Source organism: Nelusetta ayraudi, unplaced genomic scaffold (assembly GCF_046127955.1).
Source record: "Nelusetta ayraudi isolate G7.1 ecotype Tasmania unplaced genomic scaffold, CSIRO-AGI_Nayr_v1 ptg000017l, whole genome shotgun sequence".
Taxonomy (NCBI): Eukaryota; Metazoa; Chordata; class Actinopteri; order Tetraodontiformes; family Monacanthidae; genus Nelusetta; species Nelusetta ayraudi.
This window is the reverse complement of record NW_027466067.1, coordinates 1,627,927-1,648,679: the sequence shown is the minus strand read 5'-3', so window position 1 is coordinate 1,648,679 and position 20,753 is coordinate 1,627,927. Positions and strand designations below refer to the sequence as shown.

The 20,753-nt window shown below is 45.7% G+C and overlaps 1 protein-coding gene across 1 annotated transcript; it reads right to left on the bottom strand.

Moving 5' to 3' along the window:
• Positions 1–1,424: 1,424 nt before the first annotated feature.
• esyt1b (extended synaptotagmin-like protein 1b) lies at positions 1,425–20,446 on the bottom strand. Its single transcript, XM_076024607.1, has 52 exons — positions 19,749–20,446; positions 18,605–18,646; positions 17,490–17,624; positions 17,314–17,387; positions 17,152–17,224; positions 16,940–17,029; positions 16,726–16,781; positions 16,473–16,593; positions 16,204–16,380; positions 15,921–16,003; positions 15,651–15,699; positions 14,959–15,048; positions 14,767–14,862; positions 14,122–14,193; positions 13,950–14,036; positions 13,706–13,855; positions 13,406–13,519; positions 13,121–13,297; positions 12,929–13,014; positions 12,784–12,832; positions 12,063–12,152; positions 11,868–11,963; positions 11,713–11,784; positions 11,547–11,633; positions 11,314–11,460; positions 11,016–11,122; positions 10,761–10,932; positions 10,485–10,661; positions 10,284–10,366; positions 9,839–9,887; positions 9,663–9,752; positions 9,413–9,508; positions 9,228–9,299; positions 8,830–8,916; positions 8,597–8,743; positions 7,571–7,692; positions 7,269–7,383; positions 7,074–7,156; positions 6,838–6,970; positions 5,768–5,944; positions 5,592–5,674; positions 5,278–5,326; positions 5,096–5,185; positions 4,901–4,996; positions 4,730–4,801; positions 4,505–4,591; positions 4,248–4,394; positions 3,604–3,749; positions 3,052–3,183; positions 2,870–2,972; positions 2,430–2,479; positions 1,425–2,124 (listed from the first exon to the last, which is right to left on the bottom strand). The coding sequence occupies exons 1-52, from the start codon at positions 20,112–20,114 to the stop codon at positions 2,097–2,099; spliced, it is 5,472 nt and encodes a 1,823-aa protein (XP_075880722.1). The 5' UTR covers positions 20,115–20,446; the 3' UTR covers positions 1,425–2,096.
• Between the last annotated feature and the right edge of the window lie 307 nt (positions 20,447–20,753).

Here is a 20,753-nt window from a genome sequence, read left to right as displayed (position 1 = left end):
TACTGTCCCGACTTGACTTTCGTTTATGATACGCGGATTGTCGTTGTTATTTAATAGGCTACGTTTTGCCTTTGCTCTTCCGTTTCAAACACAGTCAAGTATAATGAAGGGGGGGGGGACAACCCGAACGACTGTATTGTGTTAAGAGCAAGAAAAACATCTACGTTATTCGGTACAAAAGATTTACCTCGTCTTCGGACGCTGCGGCTTCCCGTTAAATGAAAGTGAAAGAAACCCACCGGAACTGCTGACTGACGTGCCCGCGCATTCTATCTATCGTGCCCGCGCACGAGGGCCGTCGCCGTGCTGCTCAACCGCTTCGACGTGAGCAGTAGCCAGCTAATCAACTAGCAAACATTGATCGACGATAAAGTGCCACACTTGTGTTAATTTTATGAATTAAATATTCATTTTAAAATTAGGCAGATAAAATTTCTGTATTTTCAAGAAATGTTTCCATCTGCTACAATGGCATCACTGATAGATATTTATGTGGATTATATAAAGTTTGTGGCAAAAAAAAAAAAAAAAAAAAAAAGTAATATTTTGTATAGGGCGAATAAGCCTAGCTGGTAATTTCACTTCATTATATGATACATATAATATGGGCTGTTCTTGCTGCTGGTTCCATGAGGAGGTTTCAATGACTGAGTTATGTCATTATTTTTGCTGAGACAAAAAAAAAAAAAAAAATCTTTAATCAACCTGAAACTCACCGAAATCACCGTCCTATCACAATTTAGCATGGGACTGAGTGATACAAAATACAACTAGATCATATAGTGTGTCTTTTTTCTTTTTTTTTTGCCAAATCTTATTACACTGAATTTGCCTATCCCCAACCTGTTCTCAGTATCTAACATGCTTTTTGATGATGGTGGGAGGAAACCAGCGCGCCGGGTGAAAATCCACGCAAACACGGGAAGAACCTGTCAACTCCACACAGAAGATCCTTGAACCCAAAGACTTCCCAAGGATAAGTGTACCAAAAGATGGTTTTTCACAGCGGCCAAATAGCTCAGTGCGTGAGACAAAGAGCTGGGAATCCCAAGACTGGCGGTGCAACTCTGCTCGTCATTAGAACTTAACCGTCCTCTGCAGTATTCAGAGAGATTTTTCTTACATGCCGAGCGACATGAGAACTAAAAAATGTGATGACTCAGATGAGGCCGAAATCACTTTTATTACGGTGTAGCATGGAATAAGCAGAAAGAGAACAAAACCTCAACATGTCTGAAAATTCTTGGGAAAAAAAAAAAAAAAAGCCTTACTTCAGCCCCAACCCCAACCCGAGAGGCCATAACTTTGAGACTGTGAGACAGTCAGGCAAAACAATCTGGGGTCGATCATACTGCCAGTTGCCACCAAGAGTCAGCCTGTAGAGTAGATGAGGAATGGAGACAGGCAGACCACAACCGACAAAATGGAATGTGCACAGTACCTTTATTTTCTTTTCTCTTTTTTTTTGAACCATCTTAGCCATTTGCTGGACCCAAAGTTTTGCAAATATACAAAAGTCAAACTTAATCTTTTTTTTGTGAAAACAGTGCACAACATGTCTGATAGGAAAAGAAAAACTCCAACAAAACTTTCTTGAAAAGCATTTTATATATGTAAAATAGCTCAATTATATATATATATATATAAAGATAGCAAAACGGCTGCACCATGCAAAAAAAATAACACCACTGTGAGACTGCGTTAAACATACTCATAATACTGAACGGGCATTAGCACATTAAAAACTATAGACTAAAAACATGTCAGCCATTCAAATCCGACAAATAAAACACAATTATAAGTTTATCCTTCACACTTGAGTTTCTTGCACGCGGCCTTTTAAAGAAACACCTTCTCATACCAGAGTGACCTTCAGTCAGCACAATCTTTTTTTTTTACAACTTACGCTATCATCTAATCTTTGGCAAGAGCATCAATGTGCGTGAACGTACAACAACACGGTCCAACTAGAAACACATTACTTGTGCACAGACGGCCAGGAAGGTGCAGGTGCGGCTGCTACAGTTGTGACGTTTGCAAATATAGCAGGGAGAAGGCATCAGTGAGCTGCAGCGGTGTCATAGACCATGGCCGGACTACTCAGCTTCATCTTTCAGAGTAAACCTGGAATGAATGGAGGAATGCAAATGTGAAAAATGTCATGAACAAAATATTTAAGAAAATGTCCTGAATAACGTTTGTCTTTTACACTGGCAGTAATAGTCATCTGCCAGTAGAGGATTAGGATAAATAATGGACCAGAAGGTTTCTCAACCATTCCCAGCCATTGTTATTATGTTCTGGGCCCTGGCAGGCTTCATGCACCTGCTTTTCATTCTGATCGGAGCAGAAACATGACTAAAGCATCATTATCATTATGACCAAATCCTCGTCATTCAATTGTGACAAGAACCATCTTCTTTGCTCACCATTCTGTGACGCCGGTCATCAGGTCAAGCGGAAACAACTCGATCAGCACCTGGAGTACAAATAAATGTCATTAAAGCAGTACTTCTTACAATATAGAGCATAGGAAAAAACAAAAAAAACAAAAAACAAAACACAAACTTAAGCTAAAACATTCAAATAGATAAATAAACATGAGTTCCTAGCTAGCTAGTTCCAAGCTAGTTCCCAGCTACGCGCTAGCACTACTGCAAAGCTGTGGATTTACTCAGTTTATTTAGCATTAGCGTGCAGCGTCGTCATGACAATCACATAGCACCCGCCCAGAAACAGCCTGCTGCCTTGGTGAAGGTGACAGTGCAGTGTCACAATCACACACACACACACACACACACACACACACACACACACACACACACACACACACACACACACACACACACACACACACACACACACACACCTGTCCAATAACGTCAGGGCTCCTGAACGAGGCAGAGTTGTTCTTCACCGACACGCTGAGACGCCTGAATCTCAACTCGTCCGCTGGAAGCGTGTACTCAAACCTTTTAGGGTGGCAGATTATTAGTGTTATTATTACAGATTCCAGACTTTCACCAAGGATTACAGGAATAAGTGACGTGCCTCTCATTAAACTCAGGACTGAGGTCTCGTTTCTTCACGGCTGTCTTCTTCTTGGTTGCTTTGCTCTTGTCTGGCAGCAGCATGAGGGAGACGTAGCTGTCCACGCCGTCTTTGCCTTGAGACAACAAACCTCTGTGCACAGAAAGAAGAGGGGTGGCGTTCATGTTTTACACACTGATATGCAAAGGATGTGCATGTAGGATTAACTTTACTATCCATGGATTCACTGATTCACTGAGCACACAATAACATTATGATAGTTTTCCCGTTGATGTTGTCAACTATAAGCGCTCATCTCTGCCCACTGTGTGTTTTAATCCACTGATATTTCACAGGGGCTTGTCGGCCTTCTGCCAATTTCTCTGAAACATTCGTCAGTACATCGTGAGAAATTCACTACTATTCTTTTTTCATGTTAAAACTCAATAAACAATAACTCATCATGACTATTAACTGATTGTGATTTAAGAACTTTCCTACTGCTGTTGTGAGTGTAGCAGCAGTGCACTGTCCGATCTGTTTTTTTTGTGCTTTATGACACCAAAAACACACCTGCAGGAGTGGACGGTGACCAGAAGATGTCTGTCCTGCGAGTCATACGACAGCGAGAGCTTCACTTGACCGTATCCAGAGCCCTGACCAGCAGCGCAGGGCAGAGTCTCGTCACCGATCATATCCACCATCCGGGACTCCAGGGTCTGTTCCAAAACAAACAAACAAACCAATAAATGTGTCACTTTGACTCTATGTGGTCAAATCAAGGTTAATGTTAACCCAGCACTGAATAAACTGGAATAAACTCTTTGCTGGCTATTTTCTGGCCTTTATTTTATTTTTTTTGAAAGACTAAAAGACCATGAATGACAAAGCTGCATTTACTGAGCACAATTTTCTGCTCAATTGAATTTAGGGGTGGCACTTGGGGCGGCCAATCACATTTCAGGGGTAGCCAGTGGCACCCTGGACACCCCTCTGGTGGCCTTTGCTACTTTTTTCACTGGGAAAAACGCTTCTTGGGCCAGATGGGTTTTTGGCTGCAGTACCTGGAGTGGCCACTGGGAAAGAATGACCGCACTGCCATATTGCCAGTCCGGTATTCAGTTCTTATAATACATCCATGGGTAAGATGCTAAAGGACACGGTCATTGTGTGTGTGTGTGTGTGTGTGTGTGTGTAGGTGCAGTTGATTCCCCCACCTTGAGTTCAGCCCTCAGGAGGATCTGACTCTCGGCTAAGGCTCCATCCAGATGGAACCACTGGTCCAGGGCCAGCTGTGGCTCCACGAGCAGAAGTTTCACAGGAAGCACCAGAGAGCCCATAGGCTGGTCCCATCCACTGGACAACTGCAAGGCAAGAGGAGAGCGTGCAGGACAAAATGAAGTCCCCCCCGCTGCTGCTGCTTCAGAATAAGAGAGGCCGACGCTTAAACTCGAGAAATGGAACGGGATCTTGCCTTGATCACGAGCATCTGCTGCTTGGGGTCGTGGACCAGGAAGTAGAAGGACTCGTTCCACTGAGGGCTGGTGCTGCGATCACACAGCTGTAAAGAAAGTATTGGAAAGCATATGAATAGAATAGAATAGTCATTTGCATCATTACAGCAACAACGTAGTGCAAAGAGAAGAACGATTTATGTAAATTACAAGGAAATAAAAGAAATAAAATATTAAGGACTTACTTTACTTTTGTAGGCCGTTTCATTCAGAACTATTTCAGCTCCTGCTTTGGGTTCCTTTCCACTCTTCTTCAACTATTAAAAAATAAATAGAGAGACAGGGGGGGCTTTCAGCTTCATCGTCATGTGACTGTGATGCTTGCACAGCGTGTGAATAACTGAGGAGGGCCCTACAGGTAGGGAGTGCGCCCTCTCCAAGTGGACAAAGAGCAGAGCAGCGGCGGGGACGGCTTTGTTCTTGTAGGACTGGAGAGACTGAAGCTGCGTCGCCTGCAGTGGGGAGACAGTGGCGTGCACGTATGCTGAACTGTTTTTTTCCCCTGCATGAGTCTGGTGAGAGTTGTGAGTTAGGAGGGTTGAAGAACCCACCTGGTCGAGTCTGAGTGAGCGCGCCACCGTCGGAACCCATTCCAGTATCAAGTGCAACTTCCCGGACTTGATGTCCTTCAGGGTGAACCACTGCAGCGCAGGCAAAACAACCAGTCAGGAAGCGGGCAAAGACAAAGGCAGGGAAGTCCGTCCACGACCGAGCGAGTTTATTATTAACCAACCTGATCTGTGTACTGGGAGCGGATGACCTCGTTTAGTTTAACGCTGAATCTGTCAACATAGGAAAGCAGACGTGTTTAAAAAACAAACTTGTCATTTTCACACTTTTTCCTCTTAAAAAAAAAAAAATGTAAATTCCAAAGCAGGAGCCGAGCTGGAATTAAAATTCAGGTTAAAAATGAAGCCAACGCTACTTTTTGTTAGCATTACGACGTCATACATTTGGTTTACTCAGCACACAGCTGCTGTTTGTCTTCATCACCAATAAAGGTTAGTGATTAAACAACTCTGCCACATACGGGACAACGAGACGCACCTGCCGAGGAAGTCATCAGAGTCCAGGTCCTTATCGAAGGCCTCCAGCTTGATCTCCTCAGCGCTGCTCTCAGTCAGAACCAGCTGCCACACATCGTCAAACAAAAAGGACATGAACGCCTACCTGACCCAATGTGTGGATGGACGCTGCGACATCCAAGTGGTAACACAGCGTACCTCATACATCTCATTCCACGTGGGGTTGAGATTCTCCTTGATCACGTGACTCTTGAAGGACACTCCCCCAATGTTGATCTTGACATAAGGGTCGCTCTTACCCTTCACCATGCCCCCCATCAGGTTATCCTTGGCTACCAGACTCTGAGCTTCCAGAAGGTGAATCCTCAGCACCCCCTGCAGGCGAAAAAATAATAACGGAAGAGTGTTGAGCTGCGGGAGCGAGAGCGAGAGTTTGTGTGACCTTCTCATGAGTGCCGAGTCAGTAAAATGGAAACAATATATTAAATACAACATCTAATGGTGTTTGAAGATATGATTTTAAAATTCAAGCCCTGACATTTTGCTCAGCACTTGAGTGGTAAAAAGTTGCTTTTAAAATAAATAAATAAATAAATAAATAAAAAAATAAAAAAATGATACCAGTCCTGCAGTCAACCTTACACACACACACACACACACACACACACACACACACACACACACACACACACACACACACACACACACACACACACACAGTTAGAAGTCAGCGGGTGGCTCCTCAAATAAAATCGGTATTTATAAGTTTTATTCATTGCTTTTTCCACTTACAGAAGAACAGCCCCCTGAATCACACATTGATAAATTGACTCAACATCTGTCATGATGCTTCTGAATTAAATATAACACAGGAGGAAGTGGCACATTCACATGGTTCAACAACCACGGAGACGCTCATGATCACAAGATGAGCTGAGAGCCCAGAGTGACAATGAACAAATGGAGAATGAAGATATTCAGAACTCATTAACAGGAGCACTGTTTAAGGAGGGTCTCTGCTATTACTCTATTCCTCTATCTCTGAGTCTGTGCGTCTCCTCTTAGCAGACAAGTTGCAGTTTACAGAAAGGTCCAACTCATCTCCTTGACTGAAAGGTGGAACTGCAACCTTTTAAAAGCTTAACATTAACCACATCAAAGATACACTCTGTATTAAATATGGACGTTGTTACAAAAAGCTCTCAATGAGATTTACAGTTTTTTTTTTTTTTTAATTATGTGCTAAGTGGCTGCTATACAAAACTCACCTCTTTGGCAAAGTCCTGGTGGGGGCTGCTGTGAGTTGGAAGCTCTTCAGCAGCGGTGGTGGACTCTGTTGGGCCGACTGTCTCAGCGGGGAGACCGGTCACAGTGGCGCGGGCGAGGCCGCCTAAACTAGCACTGCGGAGACACCGACATCAAAATTCAATCGTACACACGTATGATGGAAAGTTAAAACACAGGCGGGAAACATTCCGTGGTGTCACTGTGGTTTAAAACTCACTCTGCAGTCTGCATTAAACCCTCTTTGACCCCCGTTTCCAGAGATGTGAGCTGATCTCCTGGGGCAGATGGTTCCACCTCCAGCTACACATACGCAATAAAGGTCACAGGAGGTTAAAACAAACAAGCTAAATATGATTAAAAGACAGTGTGTGTGTGTGTGTGTGTGTGTGTGTGTGTGTGTGCTTTGACTCACATCAGCAGCACAGATTGTGTCGGGTGCAGGTTGAGCGGCGGCTGGTTCAGCAGGAGAAGGCTCTTCTGCGGGTGCTGCGGTGTTTGCCTCTGCTGCGTCAGAGTGTTTGGGTTGGCTGGGTGGTCAGGAAGAAACACAACTCTGTTCAACACCTCAGACAAAACCTCAACTTCCACCAGCGGACAGAGAACAGTGGCTTTGTTACTGAGAGTGGGCTGGTCAAATTTCGTGCAACACGTGTTTTTGTGCTCATCAAGAATATGAATGCACTCAGCGTAGTGTTAATGTGCTGATGAACTCACTGGTGCACTGGGAGCTCCTCGCTGGTCCGATCGCTGGCCTGATGGCTGGCGAGCGGCGGCAACTCGTCTTCCTTTGACCTCACGGAAGGCAGCGGAGCTTCAGGCATCCTGGAGCTCAAAATCTGACAACACAGCCAACAATAACCCTTTGATACATTCTGAGCATGTCGGAGGTGAGACACAGTCAAAACTGGTCGCTATTATCAGAGGGGAGTAGAAGTAACAAAGCACACAAATACTTTGTTACTCTTTCTGAGGAGATTTTTCAGGCATCCGTGCTTCACTTTAGATTTTTTCTGACAACATTTCTAATTTTGCTCCCTACGTTTGTACACAAATATCTGTACTTTCTACTTCTTACATTGGAAAAAAAAACATTCTTGTTACTTTTGTGTTTAAAAGATACAAATTCTGTTCAAAGTAATTGACTTATTATTCATTATTGCTGTTTGTTGCTTGACACGGAGCTATTTGAACTCTGCTGTTGTGTAGTTCAAAATAAAAGTGGATATTTTATGGATATTTTAGAAGGAGATTATTTTAGACAACTTAAAGTACAGAAGTAAACATGGAAAATAACATTGGTAACATTCAATAACGGCTCACTGGTCAGAACTATTGCTGATAACAGTTTGGTTGTGCTGGAGTTGAAAAAGAAAAAAACTTATTTTTTTAACTTTTAACTAACAAATGTATTGTTTCATTAATGGCAAAAAACTATCAAAATCAATTGCTTTTTTACTTCAGCAAATGTATGTATGTAATGTATTTGTTGTACTTTCTTACTTTTACTTGAGTAAAGGAGTTGAATCAGTACTTTTACTTTTAATAAAGTATTTTTTTTTTTTACACAAGTATCTGTACTTTTACTTAAGTACAGAATGTAAATACCTTTGCCAACCCTGGACTCTATTAGGGAGTTTTACCGACACTGCTTTGGAAGCTGGAAGAGACGTGTGCACGCTACTAGCTAGCCATCCTGCTGCGCCTCAACCACTGGTCCTCGACTGTGTGCACGGGTTTCACCTTCAGCTCCGCTCTCAGCAGAATCTCACTCTCGGGTAAAGCGCCGTCCAGATGGAACCACTGATCCAGGACCAGCTGCGGTTGAGGGAGCAGGTCTTTGACAGGGAACACCAGAGCTCCCATTGGCTGGTCCCACGCACTGGACAACTTGAGGAGAAGAAGAGGTGGAGATGATTGTGACGCTGTGGCGGAAGGCTTCACTTGTTGCATGATCACAGGGACAGCAAAGCTACCTTCACGATGAGCATCTCCTCTATGGGGTCGCGGACCAGGAAGCAGAATGACTCGTTCCACTGGGGAGACCTGGAGCGATCGCACACCTTCGAAAAGGAGTTAAAAAAACAACAACAACGATTTCTCTGTGGTTAAGCAGACATTCCACCACACACAGTGAATTAAATTGCACGCATGACTTTTATGCATCTGTGTTTTTTTCCCGAAACGCCACCAGGGGGCACCAACGTCAAGCTGTACTATAAAAGGGCAGCCTTCTCTTGTGTTCAGGCATTTCACAGTTACGTCATGAGGTAAAACCAAAAACAGGAAAAAGAAACCCTGAAGATGATTTCAATATTAAAGACTGTACCTAAATAAACTGGTATGATTCACATGTGTGGGTTTAATCTCATACCTTTGTTTTAAAGGTGGTGTTGCCAAACACCAGCTCTGCTCCAGCCTTGGGCTCCTTTCCGCTTTTCTTGAACTTTTATGGAAAAATAATGTGTTATGTAAGAAGTGGAATGAGTCCATGCTAACTTCTGCAACCGAATGCCGCTGCCGTGGTTTGGATGATGCCAAATTACAGAGGGGACTCACAGGCAAGGCATTTGCTCTCTCCATGTAAACAAAGAGAAGGGCCGCAGACGGAACAGCCTTGTTCTGGTAGGACTGGCCAGACTGCAGCTGCATCACCTGAAGCAGCGGAACAGATAAAAAATACACTGCAGTGAGTCAGCAGTGACGGGCAGAGTGGACGAAGCAGGAAGAGCAGACGCGAAAGAAGTAAGACACGCAAAATAAGGTAAGGAATGTCTGAGAGAAATAGCACAAACTGCTATTCACTCACTCGGTCGAGCGTGGCATTATGGGATACCGCTGGAACCCACTCCAGGATGAGGCGAACAGCTCCAGACTTGACGTCCTTCAAAGTGAACCACTAACACAGAGGCACACATTCACTGACCGACACGCTGAGTGACCACACAGTGACGACCAAGACACAACAAGGCGTCCAACACTCACCTGGTCAGAATACTGGGAGCGGATGACGTCTGCCACACTGACTTTGAATCTGCAAACACCCCAAAATTCATGTATCGGCAAGAATCATCTGATTTTATTACCATTGATCACCAGTAGGGTGACTTTACCAGAATATGACGATGAATGTAGCTAGCTAGTGTTAGGGTGAAAAATCCTTTAATAAAAGAAATGCATTAATCAAACACCTTAATGTAACATCAAGTCCTGCAGCACAGCAGTGTGAGTGGTCATTCAAACAGGGCACTGTTCTCTAAATGCTGAGTGTGTGGTCAACTAAAGGCCACTGCCCTTCCTCCAAAACATATTGGTAGGAAGGGGAGTTTGACCTTTTCCTGTTCAGGTGGCATTCCCTCCTTCTTTCTCTTTATCTATTAAGATAGATAGATAGATAGATAGATAGATAGATAGATAGATGTTCTGTTACCTGCCCAGGAAGTCATCTTTGTCCATGTCTTTGTCAAAGAGCTCCACCTGAACGTCACATCCAGACTGAGGGCTCAGCAGCACCTGAGGGGAACACAGAACACAGAATGGTTTAATTATTTACAAATATGATGGACGGATCTTTGTTGTTGTTCTTTTGCCCTGCAGGACTGTGCTTCACCCAAGAAGCCTTCATACACACCTCGTACATCTCATTCCAGACTGGATTGAGGTTCTCCTTGATCACATGACTTTTGAATTCAAACTCCCCAACGCGGATCTTGGCATACGGGTCACTTTTGCCTTTCACCATGCCACCCATCATGTTGTCTTTGGCAATCAGGCTCTGGGCCTCCATCAAGACGATTCTCAGGAGCCCCTGAAATTGAGACGGTTTTAATTTATATCGAACTGTTTCCCCTTGAATAACTTGTTACTGGCCGTGTCAAACAGAAGGGTCACAACCCTTTGATGCTACCTCGCTGGCAAAGTTCAGATCGGGGGAAGTTTGAAGAGTTTTAACGACGGCAGGAGCCGCCGATTCTTCAACCTTCTGCTCAGCCACGCTTGCTACATCCTTACTGGCCTCAGCAACTTCAGGTACTGCCTCAGAGGAAGTCTCCAGGGGAGCAGAGTCAATGGACCTTGATCTAAAAAAATAAACAAAAAGAAGCATGAGTTAAAAGAACGATGCACCAATGTAAAGCTGAGACGCTTTTCAAAGACGTCTCACCTCAGAGATGAGTCTTTCTCTTGTTTAGGCTGAGATGAGGAGGGGTCTGACACGGACGCAGCCCTCGTCTTACCAGCAGTGGTCTGACACTTGCTGGGAACAAACGTCTAGAAGGAAACACGGATGAATATTGCGATTTGTTCATAGGTTTTGTGGTAACGAAAAGGGGGAAACACAGCAGAACAGAAATGAAACGTTTCGGACAAAAATAACATAAAATAAAAACCTCCTGAGATTTAAACAACAGCTGTGGAGTTCCTTCCACTACAGCAGCAGATGTGGACTGTGGTTCCCTCACCTTCAGCTCAGCCCTGAGCAGGATCTGACTCTCTGGTGAGGCCCCATCCAGATTGAACCACTGATCCAGCATCAGCTCTGGTTCTGACAGCAGCTCTCTAATCGGAACCACCAGGGAGCCGATTGGCAGAGTCCAGCTGTGGGAGAGCTGCGCAAACACAATCCATTGTGTTTCTGAATAAACCCAACTTAACTGAAAAACACCACACGTCTATAAAATAGAGGCCAGCACACCTTCACGACCAGGTTGTCCTCTCTGGGGTCTTGAACCAGGAAGCAGAAGGCCTCGTTCCACTGGGGCGATGTGGTTCGGTCGCACACCTTTGGGGATCAGTCAGTATCATCAGCGGTTGTGAAGGCAGTTCGACTGAAAAATCGATCAATGAATCTGAAGTCTCACAGTAGTTTTACGGGCCGCTGCTCCCAGGGTGACCTCAGCTCCCACCTTTGGCTCCTTGCCGCTCTTTTTAAGCTTTTACAAAAACAAAGGACAAAGAGAAAATGAAAAAGGCTGCTTCCTGTCCTCCGCTTGCTAACAGATGACAGAATACTTACTGGCAAGTCATTGGCCTGCTCGATGAAGACAAACAGCAAGCCGGCGGACGGAACCGCCTTGTTTTGATAGGACTGCCGCGAATAGAACTGGAGAACCTGCACACACGGGAAAAGAATGAATGATCCGGCGTGGGAGCAGCTGTCCGTCCGCTCATCTGGAGTGCAAGTGGAACACACGAGCCTCGCGCAACCCACCTGGTCCAGACTGTCTGAGTCAGAGGCCTTGGGAAGCCATTCCAGGATGAGATGCACTCTGCCAGACTTGACGTCAGTGAGGGAGAACCACTGGGGAAGGAGCAGAGCGTCTTTAACGTGGTGGCTACCAGTGGAGTTTCTCACAGGAGGAAAAAAATCACTATCTTTCAGTCACACTGGGTTCGTCAAAGGGTTTTTTTTGGCCAAAAGAGAGCGAAGAGAACAGCAACACAATGTCCACAAAGGAGTGACTCTATTTCTGTGGTATGTGAGGTGAGATTTGCTTGGTATTTCCATATTTAGAGTGTTTACTTGGAATGTTACTCTTTATCATTGTTTTATTTGGTGCTGCAGGCCTCAGCGCCCATATCAGTAACAACGGCGGTGTCGCACGCCCTCATGTTCATTGTTTCAAGTACAATCTCTGCAGCCAAAGCGGGCGCATGACTTAGGGGGAAAAGCTAAACACACGTGCACACACACACACCACAAACTCATGTTTTCTATTTGCTATCACATGAGAGAAGCGAGGAGAAGCGAACTGGGCAACGTGGCCAAGCAGCCGCTCAGAGTTCAGCTTTAATGTGTTTGGCACATTTGTGAGAGTCAGTCGCCTCTGCGTTCCTCCGCCCCCTCCGTCGCCTGCACTACTGTGTAAATATGCACAAACACAGCGTGTTGGTGGACATGCAGAAGTGGCTTTGAGAAGAGGAATCCCCACCTGGTCGGTGTACTGAGAGTCGATAATGTCCTTCAGATTGACCTTCAGCCTGCACATTTTCGACGTGATTGTGAGATTAGAAAGCATCGGCAATGAGTTAACTGACATGAAATGGATCATCTTGGAGATTTGATTGTGACTGTACCTGCCCATGAAGTCATCCTTCATGTCCATGTCCTTATCAAACACCTCCACGTGAAGCTCCTGGCCCGGCAGCTCGGTGAGAATCACCTGGTGGACAATGCCAGTTACAAATCAATTGAAAACATGTCTGCGTACTTCCAGTGGCTCGACACCAGAGGACCAAGCCTACAGTGTGTTTGCAGCTATTATTCACCTCATACATCTCGTTCCATGTGGGGTTCAGATTAGTCTTGATAACCTGGCTGGTAAACGTCTCGCCTCCAATGTTGATCTTCACATAGGGGTCACTTTTGCCTTTCACCAAGCCCCCCATCAGGTTGTCTTTGGGGACGAGGTTCTGGCCTGCCAGGAGGTGGATCCGGAGCAGACCCTGGGTGGGGGAGGGGCGGGGAGTCATATGTTCATTATGAAAAGTCAGTCTTATTTATAAGAGAGAAGAGGACTTCAAAATCAAAAAACTACAATTGCGGTCCATTACTTCAGTGGCGAAAGAGGGATGAGGGGATGAATGCTGGGGCAGATGTTTAGATAATCCAGCTTCAAGACTGGAGGCCACGTCAGATGGAATACGCTCCTCGTCCAGCCACAAGACCTACCAGAAGAAGCACAGCAGCATCGTAGATGAGGAAATAACACATTCAAATCAACTCAAAATCAAAGATCAAGATCAGAATAATCCTACGACATAGTTGTTGTTGTTGTTGTTGTTGTTTGTGTAAATCTGAGATATTCGCTTTCTCCAAAGATTGGGACAGGATTACTGCACAGGCCTCCGTACCCTCAGAACAGAGTTGATGTAGATGCGACTGGCAGATCCAGAGTTGTCCAGCTGGAACCACTGATCCAGAGACAGATTCGGGCTGGACATCACGCGGGACAGAGGGACGGTCAAGCTGCCCAGAGTCTGCACGCGGTCGGCGTCCTTCACCTGGTGAGTTCAGCGGGAAACGAAGCAAATCTAAGACGAGAGCACCACCTGCTCCTCACCGGCTGAGCAGAGCGTTTCTCTGAGAGGCAGTTACTTGAATGTCGATGTCTTGTTTGCGAGGGTCCTGGATAAAGAAGGTGAAAGCTTCCTCCCATTCTGGATTGACGGTCGTGTAGCAAGTCTGAGGGAACAATGGAAAATGATTCAGATGAAAGATCAAACGTCATTTTATGATTGTTTTTTCCAATGTGTTTATATTTGTATACCTTGCTCTCTCGTGTTATGTCCTGTACGGACAGCTGCACCATTGGACTGGGCTCTTGGTTCCCCTTCTTCATCTGTCAACATGGGTGGACAAACATGCATTTCTCTTCTTCGTCTGATAAATATAACAGTACGGTAGCGAGTAAACACACATAAAGGCAGTGCACGGAGTGCAAGTCATTCTGCGCCCAAGAGCAGAATAATCAAGTGACTTCAACCATTCTTCCAACCACGTGGTTGAGGTGATTAACAGTGTGTTTGCGGCTACCATAGCAACAATGTAAATAACTTGTGGTAAGCGGCAGAGCACATGGTTTGATCAGGAAGTTAAAAAAAAAAGAATCTAGATTAGAAGGAGAAGTCGGAGCAGTGAAAAACGCCAAGATATTTAAACAGGTTCCATCCATATTCCAACGCTGCATAACATTGACGTCCATGAGGCGAAGAATGCGCAGGGTCAGAGGCGGAGACAACAGCTTAAAGGAATGCACGACAGTTGGCGTTCGCAGCTGCGCCGCAGCAAAACCACAGGCACAGGGAGTACCGACATGGTAGAGAATGAGTGGAGCTACTTGACTCACAGGAAGCAGCTATGCCACGCACGGAGTACCGACATGGGAGAGAATGAGCAGGGCTACTTGACTCACAGGAAGCTCCTCAGCCTTGTCCAAGTACACCACCAGAATGGCCGATGAAGGGGGATCCCCGGCCTGACTGCCGAGGCTCTCGTTCCTTTTGAGAATCTAGGGGAGATTTATTCAATGTCAGCGTGAGAGCGTCGCGAGTGCGGCCGATGTGTAGACGCTAAAGCAGAATAAAAGTGACTCCGGGACGCAGACCTGCTCAAGATGATCCGTGCTGGGCAGCAGGGTGAGCCACTCCAGTTTGAAGTGAACCCGTCCTGAAGGAGCGTCTTTCAAAGGGAACCACTGGACACGGAACAAAACCCCAAATGTTAACGTTGCTTTTAGAACCTCCGACCGTGAAAAATACCTCCCACCTTTTTCATTGTAGCGGGCCAACATTAATACTTATTGAAAAATATCTTCCATAAGATTTAAAAGTGAACCTTTTTATGTGGATCCAAACAAGTTTTGTTTCAACCTGAATATGGAACAAGCAAAGCTTAAAACTATACAATAAATAACTTAATATTGCACATGTGCAAAAACCAACTTCTTTTTGATTGAAAATTGAAAAAAAAAAAATCATCAAAATAAATAAAATGTAAATAAGCCTCTTTGATTTATTTTTTTGCAGCCTTCTGATTTAAATTTTAAAAGTAACCTTTTTCCAATAACTTTCAAAATAAAGTAACACCAATAAGCCAATGAAGTAATAATATCTATCAATGAACGCCCTGTCCTGATTGAGCAAAGCATTCTGGGATTTGTAGTATTAGCAGTACATGTGCTGTATAACACCAGCGGACCAGCTCTAGTAGCGATTCTGCATTGCCTCGCGGGCCAAATATAATTGCACTGCGAGCCAAATTTGGCCCGCGGGCCAGAGTTTGACACCTATGACTTACGTCATCAACGACCATCGATTTCTTCACAATTCCCAAATCCAGGGTGGTCCTGTGTGGAGGCATAAAAAGTGAGAATTCATGACAGTGAGAGTCGTGATACAGGGAGAGACAGACGGGAGAGGACTGCATCTCTCACAGCAGATGCCTGAGAGTGTGGTTGTAGGTTCCAGCAATAAATAAATAAAAATCAATAGACTTTTTCAAAGTGTCAGTGAAAAGACAGAGATGAAAGGCGATGACACATAAGGAAGGTGAACTATTCACAAGTACCTGCCCAGGAAATCATCCTGGTCGGGGTCTTTGTCATAGACCTCCACCTCCATCTCTTGACCAGGCACTTCATGGACAATGACCTGATGTGCCAGACACACACACACACACACACACACACACACACAAACAAACAAACACAGACATGAAGACTGACATGGGGTGTGTGGTGGTTTGCACTGACCATGAATGAAGCGCCTGACATTACCAGCAGTGTTCAGATTCAGGACTGACTTGAAGTGGACCCCACCCCCACGCCCCCACTCCCTCCTACCCCTCTCACCTCGTACATCTCCTGCCACTTGGGAGCGTCCGTGTTGTCAATGTGCTTGGAGGTAAAGGTCTGCGGTCCAACTCTTAGTATGGCGTAAGGGTCAGACATGCCAGCCATGATCCCTTTCACGTAGTTGTCCTTGGCCGCCAGATTCTGGGCTTCCACGAGGTAAACGCGCACCACTCCCTGAGGAAAACAGCACAAAGAAAGCACAGTAAGCCCCCGGATGTTGCGTCCTGGTTTTCTTTCTCGGTTGCAGTGGAGTATTGGATTGTCACCCTCGGCAACGGAGATCGCAGCTGGGCCAAATGCAGCTCCTGGACCAGGGGGACAACCAGGCGGTTGGGCAACACCAAGAAGGAGGCGATGGCATCCATGATCATGCTGTCAGACATGACACTGGGAAGGGAGAAGGAGGAGGAAGGGAAATTTCATTTGACACATCCACCATATCCAACTGGCTGTACAATAAAATACAACCAACTATGATGTTTCACAACATGACTGTACACTTTACTTTCGCCCACTCACTTCAGCCCAGGGATATCCAACAAATTAGTCAGCCCAGTCCAGTTGATGTCCAGTTTCTGGGAAGGGATATGGCAAAAGAGACGTGCCATTCTTAGCAAAAAGGTATCGATTGCGGAGGAATCAATAGCAGGAAGCGCCTCTAAACGGGAAGGCGAGGGCAGTTACAGAAACAGACACCAGGAGGACACGACGGGGTGAGTGTGAGCAGACGCACAGGCCGCTTGATGAAAAACATGGTGACCGCTCCAACGATGGGCACGTCTCCGATCAGCGGCTCCAGGATCACCCGCATCATGCCGTGAAGCTGGAGACAGAGCAGCACAGAGACAAGTGAGAAATCCAAGACGTGTGACACAGCAGACAGTCGCATCTCCGGGAGCGACTTTAACATCTGTCAAAGTGACGGTTCTGAGAAAGACGACGCACCTGGATTCCTTTCACCCCAGCTTTGCAGAAGTACCTCTTGACCTCAACATCGATCTCAACGTTTCCAACGTAGCTGCGGCATCAGGGAGAAAAACGTCACCGACAAGGAAAACCAATGAAGCCATAAAATAAAAAAAAAATAAAAACAGACAAGCCACTCACCTGATGTACAAATCCAGCAGGACTTGTCCTTTATCGTTCTCTGTGTGGGCCTTGATGCCAACCACTTTCATGGCCTGATGCAGACCAAAAGCTCATTTGATTAGACGATACAGGCAACAGGGATTTCCATATTAATCACTGTGGCCTAAACCACCAATAACTGTCAAGAACTGAACCTTGTCTCCCATGTTCACTTTGGTGAAGCTGAGTGTCTGCAGGTGGGAACTGGAGGCTCTGATGGATGGGGCGATGGTTTCAACCAGCAGCTTCTCCAGGTACTGTCCAACAAAGGGCCAAACCTGCTGCAGCACCTGATATGACCACAGACACAGTAGAGACACAGGATTTTCAGACCACCTCTTTAAATAAAGTAAAGAAAGTAACAAAACTATGTGTCAAATAACCTGGATTTCATTTAAAAAAAACAACAACAACAACAACAACACAAAACTGTAAGGGTTAGGGTATCCATTATCTTATAACTGTAAGATAATGGATATCTAAAATGTCCCTGCCTCCCTCCCTCCCTCTATCTATCTACATTCCACCACGACGTCTTTCAGTGTCAGCGCAAATTTGTATTTTTCTAAAAACAATTGTGTTAATGTTTCTACGCGAACAAGCCAGGGCAACACGGAAGTGCCAATAGTACAGGCACTGTTGTGTGCCTGGAAGAAACCACAGTCAGTTTACTGGGTGGCATAAGTGGGGAGTGAGTCATCAGCTTCCTCCGTTCAAGAGAATGAAGCCCGAGTGAGAGGATCTGCTGACCCGCCCCATCCAGTTCACTGTCTCAAACCTCTGCTTTGTGTGAACCTCTGCAGCTTAGATCTCGTGGTCGTCTTAGCATGAATACTTCTTTTTTTTTTTTTTTTTTATCCGAGTGTATTAAGATCTTTTGTTTCTTGAGGGCCAGAACAAAAAAAAAATGGTGGCAGGAGAGCGGGGGTACAATGACTGCAGTTTTATTTTGAGGGGCTGGTCGGCTCCGCCTCCCTGCCGAGACTGAAGCTGCAATGAAATGGAAATGTTGAGTGAGCTGCTCTGGCTTCAGGCCTGGTCTCTGCTGCGCAGAAACAGTGGCTTCAGCAGTGGGGGTGTGGCCTTGTCTGCAACATGGCAGCGACATCAGCAGCGCCAGCGTCCATCAGTTGGCAAAATGCTATTAATGTACCGGAGTTGACTGAGTGTCAATCAGCGCAACAGCTGGGAGATGGACCGGGCAAACAAGACTGCTGTTTAGTAAGAGTCTGAAGTGACAAAGCAAACCAGAAACCAGCCACATTTTTACCTTATTCAGCCACTCGACCTTCTCCACATCTGGGAAATTGACCTGAGGAACAGAAAAGGAGGTTCAATTATAGAGAAAGAGAGGTAAACGAAACTAAAGCTTCACAGGAGTGATAAAGTATGACAAGATAAGAAGGTATTTCATCTGATGCACAGTACAACAGCACTGCTAACGGCAGTCTGGGGCTTTGAGCGTATCTTTCCATAGTAAAATAGGAAGGCAGATGAGAGCAACAGTTAATGTGCTTATTATGTAACATATTTATGTATGTGGTCACATGCAATGTTTATTAAAGAAAGTCCAAAGTCATTTAATAAGAATAATGTGTGCCAGAGAGCAAGATCAGATCAGATTTTAATGTCACTTCCAGAAGTATGCATTCAGGGAGGTCAATCATTCACTAACTAAACACACACACACACACACACAAAAAAAAAACTTGCCAAAGGAACAGGGTGTGGCAAGTTGTTCCAATGCCAAACAGTTCCGTGTGGTTGGCTATTTTGGTCCATATATTCTGTGTTTGCATGGCTTTCAAACTTAGAGCAAAAACTACTGTGCACATTTCCTGTGCCACCTCGGTTTCGGGTGCACGTGAAGGGCTCTTCTCGCAGTGAACTTTCAAATAAATTCCATCGGCGCTTATAACAAGTTTAGTCTTGAAAATCACTAACATGTACACACACATTGGCTTCTGAGAAGAGAAAGTAATAGGCGGGGGGGAGGTTTCTGCACACATGGCTGCATACTTGCTGCATTGTACACAAGGTCTAAAAATTAAAGGCAACACAGCAACCTATATTTTTTTGTTGTCTATTTATTGCTATCTATTGTATGCGAGAGCGCTTGGTGACACTAAACCACCCAGGTTTCTGATGGAAGGGGTTGCATCAACTGTTTTTGGAGACCAAAAACATAAAACCAGGAAACAGACGGAGTGGCGAGATGACGTCACAGCCTGGTCTTTTACCTTGTCTCCCGTCGCTGGTTATTCTGATTCGTGGTTAAACTGCACGGAGTTACCGCAGTGAGGTCGAGTTACCTCACTGCGACCTCACTGCGGCCAATGCAAGTCGTCATTAAACAAACAAACAACTTCATCAGACCACGTCGACAACAGACGAGGGTCGTGCGTCTCGCTCACCCATGCGGGAAGCTCTCGCTTGATACCGGACACCGTCCTGGACGTCAACTCCTCCTCGTTGCCGAGGAACTGGATCGCCGACCTCAGCCGCGCCTCTTTAGCCTCGCGGGCGTGTTTCCAGCCCGTGTAGACCATCATGCCGCACACCAGGAGGCTGGTGCTGACCCGGTAGTAGCCCGCCAGGTAGACGGGCAGCAGGGCTCCCACACATTTGCCGAAGGTCCAGAGGACGGCTGTGGCGCTGATCCCCTGCTGCGGCTTCTCCTGGCGAGACTCCGCCGCACTCGGTGCCTCCTTCTCGGCCACGTCGCCGCTCGGGCGGTCGGCCGTCGTCGACTCGGCCGCCGCGGGTTTGTCGCCTTCCATGGTGGCGCTGTTCTCTCTGCTTGGATCAGGACCTATACTTACTGAAGTTAGCGTCGCATGAGATGAAATAGTCGGCAGCAGAGATCGCCACTGATTCCCTTAAGTAGCTTTCAGAAATATACACACGCTTAGTTTTTTTTTTCTTTCTTCTTCTTCTTCTTCCCACGCACCGACTAGCTCACTCCGCTCCCATGCCGTTTCTTCTTTCGTTGTTTCTGATGTGTATATTTTATTGTAGTTGCGGCTGTCGGGACTGGGAGAGCAGGGCTCCTCGGTGAGATCTGCTGGTCGTGGCGAAGTTGTGATCCTCGCCGAGTCCCGTTATCCGGATAAAGCCACGCCCACTGACGACGCAGGAACGTAGCATCTGCGACTCCCCTGCCACTGCGGCGGTCAAATTACTGTAATTACCCTCCCGACCGCGGAGCCACGTCTTTGAAGTGACTGTTACGTAAAAAGTTGTCTATTAAATTGTATTATATGCATAATTAGAAATATTCACAGTAAAGTGGTCCAAAGCACTCTGCTCTTTCTGCTGTGCAACTGTTTTGTTTTTTTAAAGCAGACTCTGCATTCCTCTCAATCCCTAAATCCCATGTGAACACACAAGCACAGGACTCCCGCCTCTGTCACACATAC

What these genes read in the sequence shown, in the direction of transcription:
- esyt1b (XM_076024607.1), bottom strand. Translation starts at nt 20,114, where the DNA reads ATGGAAGGCGACAAACCCGCGGCGGCCGAGTCGACGACGGCCGACCGC. An exon ending in CAGCGGCCCGTAAAACTACT is followed by an intron (nt 11,634 to 11,712) that starts GTGAGACTTCAG and finishes TGATCCCCAAAG; the next exon opens with GTGTGCGACCGAACCACATC. An exon ending in GGTTTAATGCAGACTGCAGA is followed by an intron (nt 6,971 to 7,073) that starts GTGAGTTTTAAA and finishes GTGTCTCCGCAG; the next exon opens with TGCTAGTTTAGGCGGCCTCG.